General features: G+C 44.9%; 1 protein-coding gene across 2 annotated transcripts in view; it reads left to right on the forward strand.

The window, feature by feature from the left end:
* smpd3 (sphingomyelin phosphodiesterase 3) overlaps positions 1 to 21,473 on the forward strand; it is a 236,589-nt gene that overhangs the window by 211,639 nt on the left and 3,477 nt on the right. For both annotated transcript variants that reach the window (XM_063066704.1, XM_063066703.1), the window contains exons 5-7: positions 4,821 to 4,910; positions 6,032 to 6,095; positions 21,176 to 21,338. In XM_063066704.1, the coding sequence (XP_062922774.1) occupies positions 4,821 to 4,910; positions 6,032 to 6,095; positions 21,176 to 21,338 (317 nt within the window). The remainder of the gene's footprint in view (positions 1 to 4,820; positions 4,911 to 6,031; positions 6,096 to 21,175; positions 21,339 to 21,473) is intronic.

Here is a 21,473-nt window from a genome sequence, read left to right on the forward strand (position 1 = left end):
GGACGGCTGGTGTTTACAGGATTTCCTGTGAATACAGAGCTGCGTACATTGATCGGCCAGACGGGACACACGGTGGAATCCCACATCATGGAGAACAGGAGGTACATCTGTTTGGGTTACCTGGAGAAATTGGCGGTCACAGAACATTGCATTCACAATGGCCATAGGATTGATTTTGACGATACAAACCAACTGTGCCATGCCGATGGCTTTTAGGACCACCTGGTAAAGGAAGCCATTAATACTAGAGGAAAATAATTTTAACAAAGATGAATGTCTCGCTCTAAGTAAGAACCAGAATTCGATTGTAAACAAGGTGGGAGAGCAGAAAGTTGATTGGATGAGAACTAACCAATCAGGAGGGACAGACTACGGGGTTGTAAATACCACTGGACTAGACACGCCTAGGCATAATCTCTGAAGATAGCAGAGTTTGTCATTGAACCATTGGCTATAATTGATACCTGTACCCGGCTAGAAGCCCGAGAAGAGTTTATTCATTAAATACATTGGGAATCACTAGATCCTTTTTCATGAACCAGTGATGGTTTGAATCCAGAGCTCTGGAGCTGACAGGCAGCAACTCCATTGCCTGCGCACCTGAGCCACCCTGTGGTGCCTGTGTAGGTCATGGTGATCACTCAGTTACTGGATAACATGATATTAATCAGATTCAAGAAATGTGTAAAAATAATAAGGTTGTTGTCATGAGGAAATTCAACTTCCCTCTTATAAACTGGGACCTTCTTAGTGCAAAGGGGTTTAGGTGGGGCAGAATTTGTTAAATGTATCCAGGAAGGTTTCTTAAAACAATATCTGTCATAAGGGCGGTGGCTGGGAACGGACCCAAGTGCAAGACACAGACATTGAAGTACTAGGGACAGGACTAGGATACAGGGTGATGGCAAGGACATGGACAGGAAAACCAGGAACCTGGAACAGGACTGAACAAGAGAGCTGGGAGCTCGGGCTTGGACTCCAAGCCAGAGACTGGACAAGGACCCAGCACCTGGGTCTTGCCTCTAGCTCGGACCCCAGAACTAGGCAAGGACGAGGCTTGGCTGGCAGGCAGGTAGGCAGGACAGACAAGGCTGGAGTCTTCAGGCTAGAAGCTAGAGGCTAGAGACTTGGCTTGGCGAGAGGCTAGAGGCTAGAGACTTGGCTTGGCGAGGTGAGGCTGGAGGCTGGAGATTTGAGGCGAGGCGAGGCTGGAGACTTAGGTGAGGATGGAGACTTGAGGCGAGGCTGGAGACTTGAGGCGAGGTGAGGCTGGAGGCTGGAGACTTGAGGCGAGGCGAGGCTGGGCTCCTCCTGGGCAGGGCGTGGAGCACCACCCAACAGAGGCAAGGGACAGGAAGGGACAGAACCAACCCCAGGTAACGGCAAGACGGCCTGGCTTACCTGGGCGGAGGCAAGGGACAGGAAAGGAGCTAGGTATAGTGTGGCTCCAGGACCAGACAGCAAGACAAGGCAAGGCTACTGGCAAAGCAAGGCGAGACGAGAACTTCAGGTGAGGCGAGAGTTACCAGCAAGACAAGGCAGGGCTTCAGGCGAGGAAACAGAGGGCAGGGGAAGGGATACAAGGAGTAAGGACAAGAACAATCCAGCGGCCACACCCTGGTCTCTGAAGGTATTTATGCAGCCAGCCCCAACCAGCATCAGCTGACTCAATTAGCTCAACAAGACAGAAACAGGGTAGATAGGAAAAACTGGAGCAAGGGTCGATGGACCGGACCGTGAACCGGAATATGGACTTCACGGACTGGACTATGACAATATCTGGATGCTCCAACAAGAGGAGGGGCTGTACTGGACCTGGTGTTGGGTAATCAGCCTGGCCAGGTGACTGACCTTTCAGTGGGGGAACAGTGACAACCCCTTAACTTTTAGGATAGCTGTAGATAAGGACGGGCATGGTCTTTGTGGGAGAGTTTTAAATTGGAGTAAAGCAAATTACGAGGGTATTAGGTAGGAACTACGGAGAGTTAATTGGGAACATGTTTTCTGGCAAGTCCACATCAGACATGTGGAGTGTAATTAAATATAAATTGCACAGAGTGTGGGAAATGTATATTCCCGTTGAAAGGAAGGATGGGGATGGAGAGATAAGAGAACATTGAATGTCCAGAGAAGTGATGAATTTCATCAAGAAGAAAAGGGAAAAGTATGTAAAGTTTCAGAAGTTAGAATCAAATGACATACATGAGTATAAAGAAGCCAGAAAAGAACTCAAGAGGTAATTAGGAAAGCCAGGAGGGGACATAAAAGGTCCCTGGCTAGTTGGATTAGGGTGAATCCCAAGGCATTCTATACATACATCAAGAGCAAGAGGATGACCAGGGAGAGGGTAGGACCACTCAAGGATAAAGGAGGGAAGATTTGTTTGGATGTGGAGAATGTGAGTGAGGTACTTAATGAGTACTTTGCTTCAGTATTTACTAAGGAAAAGGATATGAAGGACCAGATCAGTGCTGAGTGTATAAATATGTTAGGGCATTTAGAGGTCAAGGAGGAGGAAGTGTTGGGCTCCTAATGAGTATTCAGGTGGATTAGTCCCCAGGGCCTGATGGGATTTACCCCAGGTCATTGAAGGAGGCAAGAGATGAGATTGCTGGGCCCTTGACCAGTATCTTCGTGTCCCTTCTAGCCACAGGCAATGTCCCGGAGGACTGGCAAGTGGCGCATGTTGTACCTCTATTTAAGAAGGGAACAAGGGAAAATCCTGGGAACTATAGACCAGCAAGTCTTGCATCAGTTGTAGAGAAATTACTGGCAAAAATCTTAGGGGTAGGATATATAAGCATTTAGAAATCCATGGCCAAATTAGGAAGAGCCAGCATGGCTTTGTGTACGGCAGGTCATGCCTTACCAACATGATTGAATTTTTTGACAAGGTGACGAGAAAGATTGATGAGGGCCAGGCAATGGATGTTGTCTACATGGATTTTAGTACATTGTTTGACAAAGTTCCTCATGGGGTGTATGGTGAACTAGCCGTCTGGATTCAGAACTGGTTTGCTCATAAAAGACAGAGGGTAGTGGTTGAAGGGACTTATTCGAGCTGGAGGTCTGTAATTAGTGGAGTTCCACAGGGATCTGTGCTGGGACCTCTGCTGTTTCTGATGTACTGTATATAAATGAGCTAATTGAAAATGCCGATGAGTGAGTTAGTAAATTTACAGATGATACCGAGATTGGTGGAGTTGTGGATAGTGTAGAAGACTGGCAAAGAATGCAGCATGATATAGATCAGCTGAAGAGATTTGCTGGGAAGTGGGAGTTGGAGTTTAACCCAGATAAATGTGAGGTGTTGCACCTCGATAGGGCAAATGAAAGGAGACAGCACACTGTTAAGGGCAAGATCCATAACAGTGTTGCTGGGCAGAGAGATCTTGGGATCTATGTTCATAGCTCCTTGAAAGTGGGTACAAAGGTCAGTAAGGTGGTTAAGAAGGCTTAGGGAATGTTTGCTGTTATCAGTCAAGGCATTGAGTTCAAAAGTCAAGAGGTTATGTTGCAATGTTATATAACTCTAGTTAGACCACATCTGGAGTATTGTGTACAGGTCTGGTCACCCCACTACAGGAAGGATGTTGAGGATTTGGAGAGGGTGCAGAAGAGGTTCACCAGGATGCTGCCTGGTTTAGAGGGCATGTGCTATTACGAGGGTCTGGATTAACTTGGGTTGTTTTTCAGGAGTGCCAGAGGCTGAGGGGAGATCTGACAGAGGTTTACAAGATTATGAGGCATAGACAGAGTAGACAGAGAGCATCTGTTTCCCAGGGTTGAAATGTTTAATACCCAAGGGCAGGTGAGAGGGGTAGCTTCAAGGAGGGACGTGAGGGGTAATTTTTTTTTTTTTTACTCAGAGTGTTGTGGATGTCTGGAATGCGCTGCCTGGTACGGTGGTAGAGGCAAATACACTGGAGGCTTTTAAGAGACATTTGGATAGGCACATGGACATAAGGAAGATGGAGAGTTTGGACATGGTGTAGGTAGGAGGGATTAGTGTTGGGCGTTTTTGATTTCCCTGTTTGCTGGTTCGGCACAACACTGTGGGCTGAATGGCCTATTCCTGTACTGTACTGTTCAGCGTCTGATGTGCTCTTTCCATTCACCATCTGTTGTCCAAGTCCAGAGTTTCCAGTTGAATCTCAGTCTCCAGGTTCCTGTCGTGCTGTTGCTCTAACCGCAACCCCCATCCACCCCCCACCCCCCACCCCCCGGCTGTTTCCAGTCCTAGAATACAATTGTGCTTGCAGGTAATTAGTTCCTGGCTTTCCTGGTCACCCTTTTCCCTAATTAGTGGTCAATGGAATTACCCTTTACCATCAGGCTCCTAAACCAGTGTGGATAACTTCACTCGTCTCAACACTGAACTGGTCCCACAACCTACAGACTCACTTTCGAGGACTCTATAACTCATGTTCTCAGTATTATTTATTCACATTTTTTTTTTTAAATTTGCAGTTTGTCTTTTGCAATGGTTGTTTGTCAGTCTTTGTGTGTAGTAGTTCACTGTTTCTGTTGTATTCTGTTCTCCTGTGAATGCCTGCAAGTCTCAGGGTGGGTAGAATATGGTTTTATAATACACGTGGTTTTATAACTAATACGGAGCTGTAACCTGTCAGTCACTGGCTGTATCTGGTGTTGATCTTGACATGAGAGCAAAGTGTGGTGAACATGGGATTTTCTACAAACGCTTATTCAACGAGAAGGCATCCCCTTTGGCATGGACTAGAAGGGCTGAGATGGCCTGTTTCCGTGCTGTAATTGTGATATGGTTATATAGCACTGACCTGATTTGTTTCACTTTGCAGAGGACAAGTTGGAACAGCAGCATTCTCTCTTCACCCAGTACAAGGATCCCTGCCGCCTGAGCCCTGGAGAGGAACAGCCTTGGGCGATTGGTGAGTCCATCCCCCACTGGCCTAACTATGGTTACTGCTCCCTGTAGTGCAGGGGTGAGGTGCAAACAACTCGGGGTGCGGGGGGGGGGCGGGAAAGAAGGGACGAGAGCTGCCCATGCAGCTCGTCATGGGCTGTGGGGCAGGGTGAGAGGAACATGAGGGCACAGCCTCAAAATTGAGAGGCGACCTTTCAGAACAAAAGTAAGCAGGAATTTTTTTTTGCCAAAGAGTGATGAACCTGTGGAATGCTCTGCCACAGAATGCAGTGGATGCCAAGTCCGTGGTATATACAAAGCGGATGTTGATAGATTCCTGATTGGTCGGGGCATCAAGGAATTTGGTGAGAGGCCAGGTGTATGGGGTTGAATGAGATCCAGGATCAGCCAGGGTGAAATGGCAGAGTGGACTCGATGGGCTGCATGGCCTAATTCTGCTCCTTTGTCAGTGGGGCTGGAGAGAAGGGCACCATTCTTACAGTGGGGATGTGAAACAACAAGGTTCTGAGCACATTGAGACTGTGGGGAGAGTGCGGGTGACAATTCTCAGCAGTAGGGCCCATCACCCCCATCCCCCACCCCCGGTTTTACCCGGGGATGGAGTTTGGTGACAGTGGAGACGATGACAAGAGGATGGGTAGGGTGGGCAAGGTTACTGTGGTCATTTAGCAAAAAATGTGGACACACTCTGAGTTGGTTGATTGCTATCAGCACGGACCCTGACGAGTGTGTACTGGGGTGGGTTGTTCAAGACCATCCCAACCTGAGCGGATTCCCTCAGCTCAGGCACAGTCAGTCTGTGCATGAAGCACAGGAAACGAGCAGTAAGAGGGGTTTCGAAGTATGGAATCCACAAATGATGCAACAGCTTTGGCTTCCATGTTATAAAAAGGATAAAGAAGGGCGAGGTAATTGGGGAAAAGTAGGTAAGAATTCGGAGCCCATCAGGCTAAAGATGAGGCTGTGTCTGTGTACCTAGGTGTTGTCCAACATCACTGTGGGATTAAAGCTGGACGTGGCTTTGCCCCATATTTGAAAATCCTTCTGTTCCACTCACTTGTGTCGGGAATTTCAGAGAGGTTGTTTGTGTTTATCCTGAAGGGCTGACATGCATTTGTATGGCAGGTACACTGATGGACCCAGAAGGACTCTATGATGAAGACACCATCACACCGGATAATCTGCAGAAGTAAGAGTCCTCTCCCAGACGTTTGTACACTCCTGATTTGGGAGGGGTTGGCTGTGTTTCAGAGAATTCTTCCTCTTCACCCTTAATGTTTGTTCGACACTGCTGCAGTCATTCGGTAGTTAGTAATGCTGCACCAGTCAGTTAATAGTCACCAATCACGATATCCATAGTGGACATACAGTGATCTACTGCCATACTGAAGAGTGTCCAATATATTCCACTCCTGTACTGGGCACAGAACCCATTGTGTTAGCTATAGAGGGCCACTGTAGTGGCCCCATATAATAGCCACTAATTGTTCAGTAAGTTGGCCTTTACACTGTGACCTCTTTTTCATCCCCTCCAATGGCCACACTGAGTGAGCACTGTTTTAGTTCCTGTACTGGCCACTTGGCGTGACATCTTGATTGCCTCCAGGATTGAAAACATAGTGATCAGCTCATGTATTGGCCGTACTCTGGCACCACTGTATCAGCTTGCGTTTTGGCCCGATAGTGACCGCACAGTGGTCAGCTGCTGTACTGGCCACTGTAGGTTACAGTATTGAACTGAACATTGATGGCCACAACTCAATTTCATATCACATCCAAGAATACAAAGGCCTGTAGGTGTGTTACAGGAAGGGTACTGGAACCTGACGTCAACCCGTATAAAAAAGGGAGAAGTGAAGAAGGTAAGGAGAACTACATAACCTGAAGGGGGTTACCAACTCAAGAAATGGGGTTCAGGAATGAGGAGGTACAGTCCAATTTCTGGTTGGTTTTGGTTAGCCTGGAGTGAGATACGTAATGAACTTAGGAAAGATGTTGATTCTGACCTGAGCTAGAAGGAACATCATAACACCACAGGACATGGGAGCAGAATTAGGCCATTTGACCCATCAAGTCTGCTCTGCCATTCCATCATAGCTAATGTATTACTCCTCTCAATCCCATTCTCCTGCTTTTTCCCTTTAACCTTTGACACCCTCACTAATCAAGAACCTATCAACCGATGACTTGACCTCCACAGCTGTCTGTGGCAATCAATTCCACAAATTCACCACTCCCTGACTGAAAGAACTCCTCCTCATCTCTGTTCTAAAGGATGCTATGCCCTCTGATCTTCGACTCGCCCACTAAAGGAAACATCCTCGGCATGTCCACTCTAACTAGGCCTTTCAATATTTGATAGGTTTCAGTGAGATCCCCCAACCCTCATTCTTCTAAACTCCAGCGAGTAGAGGCCCAGAGCCATCAAACGCTCCTCATGCATTAACTCTTTTATTCCCAGGATAATCCTCGTATACACCTCTAGACCCTCTCCAATGTCAGCACATCCTTTCTTGGATAAGTTTTGTCTTGGGTGCACAGAGGGAAACAGCAGGTGGACAATAGCAGTATGAATAATCCATGAGCTTCTCATGTGTGTTGCATTAAGGGTGGAGAAGACAGGGAGAAGATCACACTGGGATGGCAAGCAGTTTTTGCAGATCTGTGCGAGGCCCATGAGTGAGGGCTGGCAGGTTAATTGGACATTGTAAATGTACTGAATGTATAGGTGGCTAGGAGAAACAGGGGAGCTTGATGGAGAATTAAAAGGGATTAGAGAAGAATTAGTGTTAATAGTTAGTTGTCGGTTGGTAAAGACTTGTTGGGTTGAATGATCATTTTTCATTCTGTACAACTCCTCAACAACTCAATAATTCTGAGGTTTAACTCTGACTTGGTGACTCCATGACAACTCTATGCCTCCATTACTCTGACTTTGACTGTTTGATGACTACAACTCTGTCACTCAATCACACTATGGCAGCCCTCTGACTTTATTGCTCAACGACTACATAATGATTTTATTATTATTCTGTCTGTGCAAACTGACTGTGTAATTAATCTGTAACTCTACCAATCTATATGACTCAGTTTTCCAATATTCATTCCATGCGGGCTGCATGCTTTGCTATTGGGATGGCAGTCCTGTGGAAGAACATGAATCTAATGGGAACTATAGTGAAGTCATGGGTTTGGTTGAGCTGATGGGTTGGGCCAGCAATGTTCTGGCAAATGGAAAGTTAGACAGTCAATCACTTGAAAGTGCAGATGTAACACACAGACTGTACCAGAACAAAATAGAAGGGGGGACTGGGATGGGTCACATCACCAAGAAGTGATCAAAGGTAACCAGACTTCTGCATGAGAAGATGCAAGGTATAAAAGATGGTAAAGCCAGGCTGGGGGCTTACTGGAAGAGAGAGGTTCAGGGATTAGGCGAAGTCAGAACAATTATTCCAGATGGCCACTAATATCAATCATACCCAGATCACTGAACTTGCCATTTGATTCTAACAATTCAACCCCTGACTCAAACAGTTATACAGTACTGGCCCTTCAGCCATACCAATCTCATTTATCAGCACTTGTTCGATGGTCTTCTGTTCCTTGGTGAGTTCAGTGCTGGCACAGTTACATGTCTCTGCCAGCACTTGTTCGATAAAAAGTTTCCTATTATACTGTACATGCTTTCTGTGTCCTCCTTCAATTTGTGTGCTTATATCGAGTCTCCCATCAGCCCCCTTCACTCCAAAGCAGTACTATAACATAGCAGTTAGTGCAATGCTTTACAGCGGTAGTGATCACTGATTGGGGTTCAATTCACCCCACTGTCCGTGAGGATTTTATATTCCCATGACAATGTGGGTTTCCTCTGGGTGCTCTGGTTTCCTCTCATTTTCCAAAGATATACAGTTAGTGTTAGTTGTGGGTATGCTATGTGGTGCCTGAAGGCTACCTCCAGCATAATCTTCATACCATGTCAGTGGTTGACACAAATGACGCATTTCACTGAATGTTTCAAAATACAGTGACAATTAAAGATAATCTGTAATCTTCAAAGAAGTTCATCTTTCCTAAGACTACATCAGTGGGTCAATTAAAGTCTGGCAGGTTTCCCTAAGATACTGTTATGACTGAGAATTACTGTATGTGCAGAAAATGGGGCTAGCTGAAAAATGCAAGTGTGACTAGAGAGGAAATGTCCGAGACAACAAGAGCAGCAGGGTAAAAGTGTCAGCAATTGTATTATTCACTGACGCCAGATCCTGTATCAGTTCCTGTACTGGCCAAAAGAACATAAGAAATAGGAGGAGGAGTAGGTCAAAATCATGGCTGACCTGGCCATGGACTCATCTCCACCTACCTGTCTTTTCCCCATACCCCTTAATTCCCTTACTATGCAAAAATCTATCCAACCTTGTCTTAAATATATTTACTGAGGTAGCCTCTACTGCTTCATTGGGCAGAGAATTCCACAGATTCACCACCATCTGGGAAAAGCTATTCCTCCTCATCTCCGTCCTAAATCTACTTCCCCACATCTCGAGGCTATGCCCCCCTAGTTCTAGTCTCACCTATCAGTGGAAACAACTTTCCTGCCCTTATCTATCCCTTTCATAATTTTATATGTTTCTATGAGATCTCCTCTCATTTTTCTGAATTCCAGCGAGTACAGTCCCAGGCGATTCAATCTCTCCTCACAGCCTAACCTCCTCATCTCTGGAATCAACCTGGTGAACCTCTTCTGCACCACCTCCAAAGCCAGTATCTCCTTCCTCAAGTAAGGAGAACAGAACTGCACGCAGAACTCCAGGTGCGGATTCACCAGTCCCCTGTATAGTTGCAGCATAACCTCCCTGCTCTCAATGAAGGCCTACTTGATAGCCTGCTGCACCTGCAAACAAAACCAAATGGCTAGTGGGACCATTTCTTGTTCCCGGCTGAGACCACTGTAGTTGGATGGCACTTTATCAGTTTGTATTGTGGCCATTACCAATGTATCAGCTCCAACAGCCACTATGAATATAACAGTTCAGTACAGATTCTTCAGCCCACACTGTTGTGCTGATCTTTTAACCTACTCTAAAATAAACCTAACCCTTCCTTCCCACTGAGGACTTCCATTTTTCTATTATCTACGTGCCTATCTAATTTTTTTTTAATGACCCTAGTGTATCTGCATTCAGCACCCCTGCCAGTGAGTTCCATGCACCTACCACTCTCTGTGTAAAAGAAAACACTTAACTATGATATCCCCCATACTTTAATCCATTCACCTTAAAATTATGCCCCCTCATATTAATCATTTCTGCCCTGAGAAAAAGTCTAAAGTATGTCTTTCTATTCTACCGACTTGATTAATGTCTCATCTTGTACACCTCTATCAAGTCACCTCTCATCCTCCTTTGCTCCAAAGAGAAAAGCCTTAGCTCACTCAATCTACAGTATCCACATAAGACATGCTCTCTCATCTAGGGAGCATCTTGGTAAATCTCTGCACCCTTTCTAAAGCTTTCACATCCTACCTATAATGAGGTGACCAGAAATGAACACAATATTCCAAGTGTGGTCCAACCAGGATTTTATAGAGCTGTAACATTATGAGTCAGAGGGTTGAGTTCAGGAGCCACAAGGTAAAGGCCAACACACTCTATGCCTTCTTAATAGCCCTATCAACATGCATGACAACTTTGAGCAATCTATAGATGTGGACCCCAAGATACATTTTGTTCTTCCACACCGCTAAGAATCCTGCCATTAACCCGGAATTCTGACTTCACATCTTCTGCATCATTTTCCAGGGTTCCAATATCTGCTCTTGCCTCTGTTTCACTCTTTATATATCTGAAGAAACTTTTGGGTCCTCTTCAATACTGTTGGCTGGCTTACCTTTGTATTCCATCTTTTCCTTCTTTATGACTTTTAGTTGCCTTCTATTGGTTTTTAAAAGCTTCCCAATCCTCTAATTCCCCACTAGTTTTGGTCTATTACTGTATAGGCCCTCTCTTTGACGTTTTATTCTGGCTTTGACTTGTTTTGTCAGCCATATTTGCATCATCCTGCCTTTAGAATACTTTGGGATATCTGTATCTATCCTCTGCTCCCAGAATCTCCAGCCATTACTGCTGTGCATCATCCCTGCTAGTGTCCCCTTCCAATCAGCTTTGCCCAGCTCCCCTATCATACCTCTGTAATTCCAGACCTCCCACCCTGCAAAAACTCATTTCAGGGAGGTCTCAACCAGAAGTCTCAACCTCATAGCAGTCTGTGTCAATGAATTAGCCTCCCTACTATGTTGTGGTCCCTAAAAGAAATAAAAGCATAAGGTGTATCCTTACTATATTGTCTTATTGCAGAAAATGTGACATTAAAATATGTACTTATATTATCATGGAGTTGTTTTTTTACAACTTTAAGCAAGTCTACAGGGAGTTTGGCCTCATCACGTAGGACATCAATAGAGTAGCTCCTTAGCAGCTAGCCAGCTAGTTTAAATAACGTTAGCTATGCTAATGAATGAATGACACCTGTTAAACTCACCTCAACATGTCATTTACAGTCTTACCCAGCAAGAGAAAAGTCACTGTTGCAAACAGCGCAGCAAACATTGTCATTATTTTTGACCCCTGTTAGGCAGGGGTACACTTTAGTGGAGTCTGGGGTGAAGTACGTTTTATAATTTCTTTTTTTGGAACATTCTGCCATGGCGCTGCAGGACACTAAACTGAACTGATGGACAATGAAAGAGAGAGAGAGGTCGACTGTAAAGCCTGCACATAGAGAAAACTGATAGGTCTACTTAGCACAAAGAGAGACCAATCAGGATTTGTCCTCTCTCTCTCTCTCTCTCTCTCTCCACCCGCACCCCCCCTCCCCCAGCCCCGCTCTCAAAAAAATCAATTTCCGGGATATTGTATATAATTTGCAGGCATCAGGGAGCTGATATAACACAAAATAATCTGCAGATGCTGGGGTCAAAGCAACACTCACAACACGCTGGAGGAACTCAGCAGGTCGGGCAGCATCCGTGGAAAAGATCAGTCAACATTTTGGGCCGGAACAATATGCGGGAGACTCCCGGAACTTCCGGGAGGCGTGGGATGTCTGTAATTCCATTGTAATACTGATATGTGAGAACTTAGCTTCTCCTTCGCAAACTGCAGGGTGAATTCTATCATATTATGATCACTGGCCCCAAAGGATTCCTTTATCTTAAGCTCTCTAATCAATTCCAGTTCATTGCACTCAATCCAGAATAGCTGATCCCCTCATGGGCTCAACCACAAGCTGTGCTAAAAAGTCATCTTGTAGGCATTCTACAAATTCCCCCCTTGGAATCTAGCACCAACCTGGTTTTCCCAATCTACGTGCGTATCAGAATCCCCCATGAATATTATAAAATTGCCCTTTTGACATACGTTTTCTATCTCCTGGTGTCATTTGTAGATCACATTTTTGCTACTATTCGGAGGTCTGTTTTTCACTCCTATCAGGATCTTTTTACCCTTGCAGTTTCTTTGATCTAACTATGCTTCTACACCTTCTGATCCTATGTCACTTCTTTCTAATGATTTGATTTCATTTTATTTTTACCAACAGAGCCATCCCACCCCCTCTACCTTCTTGCTTGTCCTTTCGATACAATATCTATCCTTGGATGTTAAGCTCCCAGCTATACTCTTCTTTTGGGCATGATTCAGTGATGCCCACAACATCATACATGGCAAACTTTCCCTTCCTGAATTGGACAAACCTAATGCAGAACCCCATGTAAGTGCTTGCTAAACAATCTCCATATCTCTGTTATGCATTCATTCCCTGAGAACATCCATTCCCAATTTACCCTCCCTAGTTCCTCCCTACTAGCATCAGAATTCCCATTCCTCCAATTAAGTACATTCCCATATCCCATGGTAAAGGTCAAGGAGTTGTGGTGTCTCTCAGAAATATTCACCCATCAAGAGATCTAACACCTGACCCAGTTTATTGTTTAGCACCAGATCCAGTCAGCCTGCCTACATCTGGTTCAGGAATCCTTCCTAGACACACCTAACAAATTCAGCTCTTCTGCTTTAAGGAGGTGGCAATCAATATTAGGGAATTTGAAGTCACCCATAACAGCAACCCTGTTATTTTTGCACCTTACAAAGCTCTGCTTCCCAATCTGTTTCTTAGTGTCTTTGTTGCTATCGGGGTAGCTATAGTTTCTGTGCTGATCAAGGTGAGCAATTAGTTCCATACTGGAGAGTTGAGGGTCTTTAGATGCTGGAACCTGGTGCAAAAAACAAACTGCTGGATGGCTCCTGATGCAGGGTATCAACCTGAAATGTCAACCATTCTGTGCCCGGCACCAATGCTGCCTGACCACTGAGCTGTCCATTCCAGCAGGTATGTATTGAGTGACCATTGTATCCTTCACTGACTGACCTTGGAAACAGTGTCTGTTCCAGCAGGTATGTTTCAGTTCTGTATTGGTCACACTGAGTGACCATTGTATCCTTCACTGACTGACTTTGGAAACACTGCTGGAGACCAGTTCTTGAAAACAGTCAATGACCATTTTCAGTTCCAATACTAGTGATACTGACCAGTCTGTCTGATCCTGTACCATCCACTGTGTGAGCTCTGCAATGACTGAAGATGATCACTGCAGAGGTTCCTGGAGTCATAGAGAAGTACAGCACAGAAACAGGCCCTTCAGCCCATCTAGATCATGCCAAAACCATTCAAACTGGCTCCTCCCATCAACCAGCACCAGGACTGTAGCCCTCCATATCCATACTGCCCATGTACCTATCCAAACTTCTCTTAAACAGTGAAATCAAGCTCGTATGCACCATTTGTGCTGAGAACTCATTCCACTCTCTCACGATTGTCTGAGTGAAGAAGCTTTCCCTCATGTTCCCCTTAAACTTTTCACCTTTCACCCTGAACCCGTGACCTCTCATTCCTCCAAGATGCAGCACAGAGCATCATAGGAAGTCATTCCTGCCTGTGGCCATCAAACTTTACAACTCCTCCCTTGGAGGGTCAGACACCCTGTGCCAATAGGCTGGTCCTGGACTTATTTCATAATTTACTGGCAATAATTTACATATTACTATTTATGGTTCTATTACTATTTATTATTTATGGTGCAACTGTAACGAAAACCAATTTCCCCCGGGATCAATAAAGTATGACTATGACTGGTCCCACCCAACCTCAGAGGAAAAGGCCTGCTTGTATTCGCCCTATCTATACCCCTCATAATTTTGTATACCTCTATCAAATATCCTCTCAATCTTCTACATTCCAAGGAATATAGTCCTAACCTATTCAATCTTTCCTTATAACTCAGGTCCTCCAGACCCGGTAATCCCCTTTTAAATTTTCTCTGTACTCTTTCAACCTTGTTTACATCTATCCTGTAGGTAGGTGACCAAAACTGCACACAATACTCCAAATTATGCCTCACCAATGTCTTATACAACTTCAACATACCATCCCATCTCCTGTACTCAATCCTTTGATTTATGAAAGTCAATGTGCCAAAAGCTTTCTTTACAACCCTATCTACCCTGTCAGTCCAAAATCTCGCACCTGACTATATTAAATTCATCTGCCACTTTTCAGCCCGTTTCCCAGCTGGTCCAGATCCCTCTGCAAGCCCTGATAGCCTTCCTCGCTGATCCAGTTAACCATATTATCATCCAGATCATTGATATAGATGATAAATATCAACGGACCCAGCACAGATCCCTGCAGCACACCACTAGTCACAGGCCTCCAGTCAGAGAGGCAACCATTGACTACTACTCTCTGTCTTCTCCCACAAAGCCACTGTCTAGTACAATTTACTACCTCATCTTGAATGCCGAGCAGCTGCACCTTCTTCACCAACCTCCCATGCAGGACCTTGTCAAGTGCCTTGATAAAGTCCACGAAGACATCTACTTCCTTGCCTTCATCCAGTTTCCTGGTAACTTTCTCAAAAAACTCTATAAGATTGGTTAGACATGACCTACCATGCACAAAGCCATGCTGACTATCCTAATCAGTCCGTGTCTATCCAAATGCTTATATATCTGGTCCCTTAGAATACCTTCCAATAACTTTCCCACTACTGATGTCAGACCCACTGGCCTATAATTTCCTGGTTTATATCTTTAAACAGTGGAATAACATTGGCTATCCTTCAATCCTCTGGTACCTCTCCTGTCACCAAGGGTGACTTAAATCTCTCTGCTAGGGCCCCAGCAATTTCTGCACTTGCCTCCCACAGGGTCCAAGGGAAAACCTTGTCAAGTCCTGGGGGTTCATCTACCATGATTTGCCCCAGGATAGCAACCACTTCCTCCTCTAATCAGTACAGGATCTATGAAGTTGATGCTTTGCCTCGCCTCTGTAGACTCCGTGTTCATCTGAGTAAATACAGACACAAAAAAATTATTGAAGATCTCCCCCCATCTGTTTTGGCTCCTCACACGAATGACCATTCTGATTTATCACAGGACTGATTTTGCTCCTTACAATCCTTTTACTCTTAACATATCTGTAGATCCCTTAGGATTCTCCTTCACCTTGCATGCTAAAGCAAACCTCATTCTTTCTTTTAGCCCTCCTGATTTCTTTCTTAAGTGTTCTCTTGCACTTATTACACTCCATAAGCACCTCATTTGTTCCTACCTGCCTATACCTGCAATGCACATCCTTTTTTTCTTAACCAAGGCCTCAATATCTCTTGAAAACCAAGTTTCTCTACACTTGTTATCTTTACCTTTTATTTAGACAGAAACATACGAGCTCTGTACTCTCAAAATTTCACTCTTGAAGGCCTCACACTTAGCAAATACACCTTTGCCAGAAAAGTTCCTGTACTTTAAGTGAGCACTGTATTGATTACGGTGATGTTAGCAGTTCTGAAAGGAACTAGAGAACCTCACCTGCCTTATCATCTCAGTGACTGACATTTACTTACACCATTATTCAGTTGCTCTATGCTATCCTCATCTATTCCAGAAGCAGAACCATAAACACAGGTTGAACCTGGTCAACTGTAACCCATAAATAGGTTTGTTTTACATTAAGGATTTACCCATTTTCCCTGATTTCTCTTAAATGTTGTAAGAAACCCTCCAATGTTAATGTTGACATCTGGTCCCTGCATACATAGTAACTAGAATAATGCTGGAGTAACATCCTGAGACCCAAATTTTGAGGAGATTACCAGTAGGCTAGACAAGGGAGATGCAGTGGATGTTGTATATTTGGATTTTCAGAAGGCCTTTGACAAAGGCCTTTGACGAGGCTACTTACCAAGATAAGAGCCCATGGAATTACGGGAAAGTTACATACATGGATAGAGCGTTGGCTGATTTGCAGGAAACAGAGTGAGAATAAAGGGATCCTATTCTGGATGGCTACCGGTTACCAGTGGTGTTACACAGGGGTCCGTGTTGGGGCTGCTTCTATTTACATTGTACATCAACGATTTGGATTGTGGAATAGAAACATAGAAACATAGAAAATAGGTGCAGGAGTAGGCCATTCGGCCCTTCGAGCCTGCACCGCCATTTATTATGATCATGGCTGATCATCCAACTCAGAACCCAGCCTTCCCTCCATACCCCCTGACCCCTGTAGCCACAAGGGCCATATCTAACTTCCTTTTAAACATAGCTAATGAACTGGCCTCAACAGTTTGCTGTGGCAGAGAATTCCACAGATTCACCACTCTCTGTGTGAAGAAGTTTTTCCTAACCTCGGTCCTAAAAGGCTTCCCCTCTATCCTCAAACTGTGACCCCTCGTTCTAGACCTCCCCAACATCGGGAACAATCTTCCTGCATCTAGCCTGTCCAATCCCTTTAGGATCTTATACGTTTCAATCAGATCCCCCCTCAATCTTCTAAATTCCAACGAGTACAAGCCCAGTTCATCCAGTCTTTCTTCATATGAAAGACCTGCCATCCCAGGAATCAATCTGGTGAACCTTCTTTGTACTCCCTCTATGGCAAAGATGTCTTTCCTCAGATTAGGGGACCAAAACTGCACACAATACTCCAGGTGTGGTCTCACCAAGGCCTTGTACAACTGCAGTAGTACCTCCCTGCTCCTGTACTCGAATCCTCTCGCTATAAATGCCAGCATACCGTTCGCCTTTTTCACCGCCTGCTGTACCTGCATGCCCACTTTCAATGACTGGTGTATAATGACACCCAGGTCTCGTTGCACCTCCCCTTTTCCTAATCGGCCACCATTCAGATAATAATCTGTTTTCCTATTTTTGCCACCAAAGTGGATAACTTCACATTTATCCACATTAAATTGCATCTGCCATGAGTTTGCCCACTCACCCAACCTATCCAAGTCACCCTGCATCCTCTTAGCATCCTCCTCACTGCTAACACTGCCACCCAGCTTCGTGTCATCCGCAAACTTGGAGATGCTGCATTTAATTCCCTCATCCAAGTCATTAATATATATTGTAAACAACTGGGGTCCCAGCACTGAGCCTTGCGGTACCCCACTAGTCACCGCCTGCCATTCTGAAAAGGTCCCGTTTATTCCCACTCTTTGCTTCCTGTCTGCTAACCAATTCTCCACCCACACCAATACCTTACCCCCAATACCGTGTGCTTTAAGTTTGCACACTAATCTCCTATGTGGGACCTTGTCAAAAGCCTTTTGAAAATCCAAATATACCACATCCACTGGTTCTCCCCTATCCACTCTACTAGTTACATCCTCAAAAAATTCTATGAGATTCGTCAGACATGATTTTCCTTTCACAAATCCATGCTGACTTTGTCCGATCATTTCACCGCTTTCCAAATGTGCTGTTATCACATCCTTGATAACTGACTCCAGCAGTTTCCCCACCACCGACGTTAGGCTAACCGGCCTATAATTCCCCGGTTTCTCTCTCCCTCCTTTTTTAAAAAGTGGGGTTACATTAGCCACCCTCCAATCCTCAGGAACTAGTCCAGAATCTAACGAGTTTTGAAAAATTATCACTAATGCATCCACTATTTCTTGGGCCACTTCCTTAAGCACTCTGGGATGCAGACCATCTGGCCCTGGGGATTTATCTGCCTTCAATCCCTTCAATTTACCTAACACCACTTCCCTACTAACATGTATTTCGCTCAGTTCCTCCATCTCACTGGACCCTCTGTCCCTTACTATTTCTGGAAGATTATTTATGTCCTCCTTAGTGAAGACAGAACCAAAGTAATTATTCAATTGGTCTGCCATGTCCTTGCTCCCCATAATCAATTCACCTGTTTCTGTTTGCAGGGGACCTACATTTGTCTTTATCAGTCTTTTCCTTTTTACATATCTATAAAAGCTTTTACAGTCCGTTTTTATGTTCTCTGCCAGTTTTCTCTCATAATCTTTTTTCCCCTTCCTAATTAAGCCCTTTGTCCTCCTCTGCTGAACTCTGAATTTCTCCCAGTCCTCAGGTGAGCCACTTTCTCTGGCTAATTTGTATGCTACTTCTTTGGAATTGATACTATCCCTAATTTCTCTTGTCAGCCACGGGTGCACTACCTTCCTTGATTTATTCTTTTGCCAAACTGGGATGAACAATTGTTGTAGTTCATCCATGCAACCTTTAAATGCCTGCCATTGCATATCCACCGTCAATCCTTGAAGTGTCATTTGCCAGTCTATCTTAGCTAATTCATGTCTCATACCTTCAAAGTTACCCCTCTTTAAGTTCAGAACCTTTGTTTCTGAATTAACTACGTCACTCTCCATGTTAATGAAGAATTCCACCATATTATGGTCACTCTTACCCAAGGGGCCTCTCACGACAAGATCGCTAATTAACCCTTCCTCATTGCTCAAAACCCAGTCCAGAATAGCCTGCTCTCTAGTCGGTTCCTCGACATGTTGGTTCAAAAAACCATCCCGCATACATTCCAAGAAATCCTCTTCCTCAGCACCTTTACCAATTTGGTTCACCCAGTCTACATGTAGATTGAAGTCACCCATTATAACTGCTGTTCCTTTATTGCACACATTTCTAATTTCCTGTTTAATACCATCTCCGACCTCACTACTACTGTTAGGTGGCCTGTACACAACTCCCACCAGCGTCTTCTGCCCCTTAGTGTTACGCAGCTCTACCCATATCGATTCCACATCTTCCCGGCTTATGTCCTTCCTTTCTATTGCGTTAATCTCTTTTTTAACCAGCAACGCCACCCCACCTCCCCTTCCTTCGTGTCTATCCCTCCTGAATATTGAATATCCCTGAACGTTGAGCTCCCATCCCTGGTCACCCTGGAGCCATGTCTCTGTGATCCCAACTATATCATAATCATTAATAACAATCTGCACTTTCAATTCATCCACCTTATTACGAATGCTCCTTGCATTGACACATAAAGCCTTCAGGCACTCTTTTACAACTCTCTTAGCCCTTTTTAATGCTTGCCCTGGATTTGTCGGCCTGCCACTTTTACTTTTCCCCTTTGTACTTTTTGCTTCTACGCTCACTTTACACCCCTCTGTCTCTCTGCACTGGTTCCCATCCCTCTGTTGTGAACTAACCTCCTCACACCTAGCCGCTTTAATTTGATTCCCACCCCCCAACCATTCTAGTTTAAAGTCACCTCAGTAGCCCCCGCTAATCTCCCTGCCAGGATATTGGTCCCCCGAGGATTTAAGTGTAACCCGTCCTTTTTGTACAGGTCACACCTGCGCCAAAAGAGGTCCCAATGATCCAAAAACTTGAATCCCTGCCCCCTGCTCCAATCCCTCAGCCACGCATTTATCCTCCATCTCATCGCATTCCTACTCTCACTGTCGCGTGGCACAGGCAGTAATCCCGAGATTACTACCTTTGCGGTCCTTTTTCTCAACTCCCTTCCTAGCTTCCTAGATGGCTTTGTGGCTAAGTTTGCTGACGATATGAAGATAGCTGGAGGGGCCAGTAGTGCTGAGGAAACGGAGAGTCTGCAGAGAGACTTGGATAGATTGGAAGAATGGGCAAAGAAGTGGCAAATGAAGTACAATGTTGGAAAGTGTATGGTTATGCACTTTGGCAGAAGAAATAAACGGGCAGACTATTATTTAAATGGGGAAAGAATTCAAAGTTCTGAGATGCAACAGGACTTGGGAGTCCTCGTACAGGATACCCTTAAGGTTAACCTTCAGGTTGAGTTGGTAGTGAAGAAGGTGAATGCAATGTTGGCATTCATTTCTAGAGTATAGGAGCAGGGTTGTGATGTTGAGGCTCTATATGGCGCTGGTGAGACCTCACTTGGAGTACTGTGGGCAGTTTTGGTCTCCTTATTTAAGAAGGGATGTGCTGATGTTGGAGAGGGTGCAGAGAAGATTCACTAGAATGATTCCGGGAATGAGAGGGTTAACATATGAGGAACATTTGTCCACTCTTGGACTGTATTCCTTGGAGTTTAGAAGAATGAGGGAGACCTCATAGAAACATTTTGAATGTTGAAAGGCATGGACAGAGTGGATGTGGCAAAGTTGTTTCCCATGATGGGGGAGTCTAGTACGAGAGGGCATGACTTAAGAATTGAAGGGCGCCCATTCAGAACAGAGATGCGAAGAAATTTTTTTAGTCAGAGAGTGGTGAATCTATGGAATTTGTTGCCAGGAGCAGCAGTGGAGGCCAATTCATTGGGTGTATTTAAGGCAGAGATTGATAGGCATCTGAGTAGCCAGGGCATCAAAGGTTATTTTTGGTGAGAAGGCGGGGGAGTGGGACTAAATGGGAGAATGGATCAGCTCATGATAAAATGGCGGAGCAGACTCGATGGGCCGAATGGCTGACTTCTGCTCCTTTGTCTTATGATCTTATGGTCTTATGGTCAAATTTAACTTTTTAACAATGTCACAAGATTCGTTAAACGAGGCACTCTCTCATTACAAATAGACAAAAATATTCTGTCAATTTGCTAATTCCCTCACTCCTGTACTGATACCACTATTGACCACATGGTTACACTGTTGGCCACTTTGAGAGTGTCCTGTGCTGACTTCACTGACAAAACTCCCTATCATTCCACACACAATTATCATACTAGTAACTGACTGACATAACAATTATGGTTGTCGGATAGGACTCCAGGGGCTTTCAGTGGAGATTGAAGCCCTGACTCAGGAGCAGATGGCATTAGCTGTGAATACTGGATATTCAGAACAAAGAGATGGTCATATTACCCCAGCCCCCTGTCAGTTTATAATGAGTTCCATGCAGCATTGCTTTGGGAGCTGAGTCATTGACGGCACCATCACTTTTCACCTCTTCACAGGGTGCTGGAGAGCGAAGAGGGTCGCAGGGAATACCTGGTGTTCTCCCACTGCAAGAACCAGCTGTCCTCTCAGAGAGGGAGGAAAGGGCCACTGAAAGGCTGCGGGCGGAGGATCGACTATGCTCTGTACTCTGAGGAAGGCCTGAACCCTGACTGGAAAGTGGTAAGGGTCACCCTTCAACTGAAGACACTGCTCATATTGCCTGATAGGAAAGGCAAAGGTGAAAGAGAGCAACTGGGCGGCTCACCTTAGAGCTGGCCCCAGTACAATGGGCCAAATGGCTTCTATCTGTACTCT

Source organism: Mobula hypostoma, chromosome 14 (genome assembly GCF_963921235.1).
Source record: "Mobula hypostoma chromosome 14, sMobHyp1.1, whole genome shotgun sequence".
Classification (NCBI taxonomy): domain Eukaryota; kingdom Metazoa; phylum Chordata; class Chondrichthyes; order Myliobatiformes; family Myliobatidae; genus Mobula; species Mobula hypostoma.